We start from the raw sequence: 5000 nt of genomic DNA, 5'->3' as shown, positions 1-5000 counted from the left end.
CGCCAAGCATCAATAAGCAGATACCGACAAAGAATCAGACACATGGACACAGGCACAATGTACAGAGTCACAGGCACAAGCACGCAAGCACAATGTACAGGGTCACAGCCAGACATTTCTGTACAGCTACTGACACAAAAAAACCCAAACATATTTACATGTTTACACAATCACACAACAGAAACCCAAACATTGCATATGTTTAGACATGCAAAATCACACTACAAAAACCCAAACATATTTACACGTTTAGACATGCACAATCACACTACAAGAGCCCAAACAAATGTACATGTTTACACATGTACAATCACACAACAGAAACCCTGACATGAGCAAAAATTAGAGAAGTAATAACCGATAAACTTCTTTCCTTTGAATAAAAGAAACCCAACCATATCTACACATATTTACACATGCCCAATCAAACTACAGAAACCCGAACAAATTTACATGATTACACATGCACAATCACGCAACAGAAACTCCAATATTCCGTATGTGTAAACTTTTAGAGGGATCAGAAACAATTGGACAGTAGGCTGCTCAGCTATTCCACAGTCAGGTATGTGTTATTCCCATCAACAAGATTTAGATAAACGGTCTTAGAGTTCATTTTAAAGTGTATCATTTGCATTTCCATGTATTTTTACAATTAAAGTCTCCACGAGATCCAAAGTCCTCCTGTCACCATGAGTGGTGCAAGCGAAAATTAGGTTGAAAAATCAAAATAAACCCATTTGAGAGATGGAGAAACACTGGATGTGAGTAATTTCAGTTTTACATAGACCCACGCAGATGCAACCAGGAACACACACACACACATGCACGCACGCACGCACACATGCAACACACACACGCACGCAGGCATGCACACATACACACGCACGCACGCACAACACGCACGCACAATCCTAACCTGTTCAGAGAGCTCTTCTTCGGGTGTTTCATCAGAATCTGGTTCTGACTGGGTTGGATCTCTCTGGTAGTTCACAGCCCTGCACAGCACCTAGAGACAGGGGGTGGTGGGAAAGAAAGAAAGAAAGAAAGAAAGAAAGAAAGAAAGAAAGAAAGAAAGAAAGAAAGAAAGAAAGAAAGAAAGAAAGAAAGAAAGAAAGAAAGAAAGAAAGGAAGAAAGAAAGAAAGAAAGACAAGCTATATCAATGCTGGCATTTTATTGCTTTGCATTCTTCTTGCACTTCAAGTGTGTGCATGAAATAACATGCAACACATACAAGAAGCCAGAGATACTCCACACATACAGGGCTCTTTATCGTCTTAACTCCCGTCCCTCTCTTGTCCTCTATGTCATCGACGACAGATAACTAATTCAACACCTCGCAAAAGCGCAATTCAAATGTCCTTTTCTCATTTTCAATCGGGATGTTGAAGAGAGAAAAGTCCCCAAAAAGTTGACCAGTCCAGTGATTGTCAAAGTGTGGTCCGGGGACCACTGGTGGTCCGCGACACAGCTCAGGTGGTCCGTACGGGGATTTCTGATTTTCCAAGACAAGCTAGCAGTAGGCTATTATTTGTATTATTAATTATTATTACTAAGACAGTGTTTCCCAACCTTTTTGGTCTGACGTACCCCCTAAGCCTTTTTGTTGTGCCATGTGTACCGTCTCATTTAAGGTCTATATCCTTTCCTCTATCCCAAAGTGACTATGCTCCATATGTTTGCTGCTATTACATTTTCTCAAGTACCCCCTGCAGTGTGCTCGCGTACCTCTAGTGGTACACGTACCCCTGGTTGGGAAACACTGGTCTAAGACACAGGTACATGCTTTCTCCTTGTAGAGTTACTTGGGCACAATCCCTGGTGCTGAACAAAAAAGTAACGTTTTGTGGAAAAAGGTTTGCACACTCCTTTGGATTTTTTATTCTTTAAGTTATTTATTTCTTTTTATTTATTCATTTGCAAGCATGATGACGATGGCAAACTTTTTCCCACAAAACATGCTTTCTCCTTGCCATCTGTCTTATACACCACCTTTGCAGGTGTTTCTTTTCTTCACCAGATTCATCACATCTGACATTTTTCAGTACCGACGGCATGTGTAAGTAAAGAGGTGGGGGAGGGAGAAGACACAGGGGAGAAGCAGCCCCTTAGGGGAAAAAGACATGACCTGCAACTGACAGCTAGGATGAGTGATGCCGACATACAAAACATTCACAGTGTGACACTGTTTTTATTTTATTTATTTATTTTGTTTCCAGGAGCTGAAACTCAGCTCTATAAAATGACACCGGTGTGAATTGGCTTTGACTGATGTGATACACCTCGACTCAGCAGGTAGAGCGGAAAATCCCTTCATTTCATGCTTCTTCCTGTGAAGCGCTTTTTTTGTTGTTGTTGCAAGTATGATATAGAACTTTGTTATTTGCCACACTTTACTTACCACACTGACTACCAACACTTTTTAAAATGTATGGGGTTAAGATCAGCTCAACTTTCCTAATAATAGACTACAACACAAGCTGATCTTAGATCTTAACACACAGCTGAATGTTAAGTATCAAGCACACAAAAAGATAAGGTACTTTGTTCTTCCGTGTGCGAACATTTTCATATATATGGGGGAAGTAAAAAGGATCGTTGTCTTATACCGCAAAAAGTCTGTGGTTATCTTAAGAGTGCAACATGTAAAGCTTCAGACATGCATTAAAAACATGGTTTAGAGCAGGGGTCCCCAACCTTTCTGGGTCTGAGAGGTACCAAGGGCTACCTGAGGGCTACTTTTGTTCAAAATCCTCTTCTGATGTCTTGGCATCATTCTCAAATCACACTATTATTGAATGATAATTTGCTTATAGGTTATAAAGAATAAATAATCTATTTTTTTAATTAAGAAAAGCATTAACTGTGGCTAAAATCTGGAAGTCGTCACTGTTTACTAACATCCTTGGTGGGCACCTCAGAAGCTCCTGGAGGGCTACCCGCGGGCACCACGTTGGTGACACCTGGTTTAGAGCTTGGTCAGAGCAGTACACACATCACAGGGCTATCCCTGCATTTACAAATTGCCCAATCTCCTTACCTTTCTTCCAAACACCATGATGGAAATAAGATAGGGCTTTTTCGTTTTATTCATTCATTTTTAACTGCTATCCTGACTTTTTGAATAAATGCACTGTGTGTGCGTTTAACAAAGCTATCTCACACATTTTTGGAAAAGGACATAACCGTAAATGGAACCAAATCAACCAGTCAGTCATTCAATCAATCAATCGATCGAACAATTAGCACTACATACACACTGTATTACCAACAACAAAGCAAATCTTCACAACTACAGCAAACACGTTCCAAGCCTGGCAAAGGATTTGGATTAATAGCAACAGTTTCTTGCTTTCAGGAGCTGAAGAAATCCCTGCATTTTGAACAGACCCTTTGGAGCAGGGAGCCAGTGATGGGATGAGAATGACCATATGCCTACAGCATCTCTCCCCACCCAACTGTTAGCATTGCATCAATCAAGCATGCCATATCACTTCAAGCATGTGGCATCACTTCTCCACACTGGCCTACAAAGCCGAAGTGCAGCAACTTCATTGTAGCAGCATAGAAAAATGTATTGGTGCCCCATTGCCAAATCAACATTCTTGTATAATGCTATACATGTTTTTTTGTTTATAAACGTGGGGTTGTGAGGAGGGGGACACTGGCAGACAACCACGTGAGCTAATTTTTGGACCGACAGCGGTTTCCAACAATCAGAGGTTGAGTTGTGCGCAGCTAGGGTCGCGCAGTCAGGGGATAACAAAAAATGAGAACCCATGTATGGGTATGTAATATACTGCATAACATTCTTAAATGCTGAAGAGTAATGTGTAACAGTCAGTTATGCCATAGGATGGAGGCGGTATCTTGTAAATTTCCAGACTGAAGTCCATTTGACAAATTATGCAGACACTGTTCTTTGGCTTTGTGAGGGCATCACTGCAGTCTTAAAGCACTGCATAACTGACAGGCTTTTCAATCTTCACTCGCACAAACCTCCAAGAAAAAAATATAGCATGTGGCTACCAACTTGGCAAAAGGTGTACTTTCCCAATTAGTTTCCAAAAAAGTGTCAGAAACGAAAACGTATATAGAAAAGTTTGATGCCGTATCGTAGTAGAAACAAAGAAAGAATCAAAGGACTTTAGAAGTTGGAATTAAGTAGAACTTCATGGAGCACAGTGTCTTGAGCATACAGTACACTGATAACCTGAACAAAGCTTTGGTGGAGAAGACATTACTTGAGTCTGGATTATGCTACACAGCAAGGAGCACTCTTTGCTTTGGGTAGGGATTTAGCAAGAGAACATCGGGCTAGGATTTCCAGGGTAAGAAAGAGGCAGTCTCGGATTAGGCTAAATCCATGTCTGGGAAACCAATCCTGTACAGTTCTGGTGAGAAAGACACTAGAACTTTCTTCGTGGGGTGGAAGGTCAAAAGGTGAAGTCTACTGTACTTTGTTCGACTAGAGTGCAATTTTACATAAAGATAATATATTGTCGACAAAAAACATTTGGCATTTCCTAAAGGTCCTGCTTTGTGAGCTTTGATGGCTAGATTGTTAGGGAGTTGTTGCTGGAACTGGAAGGTTGCGGATTTGAATCCCACTCCGTCTATGTCTGAACATGAAGCATCTTCGTGTGTGTGTGTGTGTGTGTGTGTGTGTGTGTGTGTGTGTGTGTGTGTGTGTGTGTGTGTGTGTGTGTGTGTGTGTGTGTGTGTGTGTGCGTGTGCATGCGCGCGCATGTGTGTGTGTGAGCGCACAATAGGCTTACACACACACACACACACACACACACACACACACACACACACACACACACACACACACACACACACACACACACACACACACACACACACACACACACACACACACACACACAATAAATATATACCATATATGAAGTTGATAAAGGTAAGGAGTGGGTAAGGCTACCTGTGTGTCAAGGCAGCTGGAGGCTGCCAGGAGGGTCTGGATGCTGGCGGGGGGGCA

The 5000-nt window shown here is 41.7% G+C and overlaps 1 protein-coding gene across 1 annotated transcript in view; it reads right to left on the bottom strand.

The window, feature by feature from the left end:
- nbas (NBAS subunit of NRZ tethering complex) overlaps window positions 1–5000 on the bottom strand; it is a 269476-nt gene that overhangs the window by 122514 nt on the left and 141962 nt on the right. The window contains exons 35-36 of the mRNA XM_063223269.1: window positions 4944–5000; window positions 920–1009 (exon numbers count right to left, since the gene is read on the bottom strand). The exon at window positions 4944–5000 is cut by the window's right edge and continues 101 nt beyond it. Of these exons, the coding sequence (XP_063079339.1) occupies window positions 920–1009; window positions 4944–5000 (147 nt within the window). The remainder of the gene's footprint in view (window positions 1–919; window positions 1010–4943) is intronic.

The sequence above is a fragment of the Engraulis encrasicolus genome, chromosome 18 (genome assembly GCF_034702125.1).
Source record: "Engraulis encrasicolus isolate BLACKSEA-1 chromosome 18, IST_EnEncr_1.0, whole genome shotgun sequence".
NCBI classification, from domain to species: domain Eukaryota; kingdom Metazoa; phylum Chordata; class Actinopteri; order Clupeiformes; family Engraulidae; genus Engraulis; species Engraulis encrasicolus.
The sequence above is the reverse complement of the archived record's forward strand: the minus strand, read 5'-3'. Positions and strand labels throughout refer to the sequence as shown.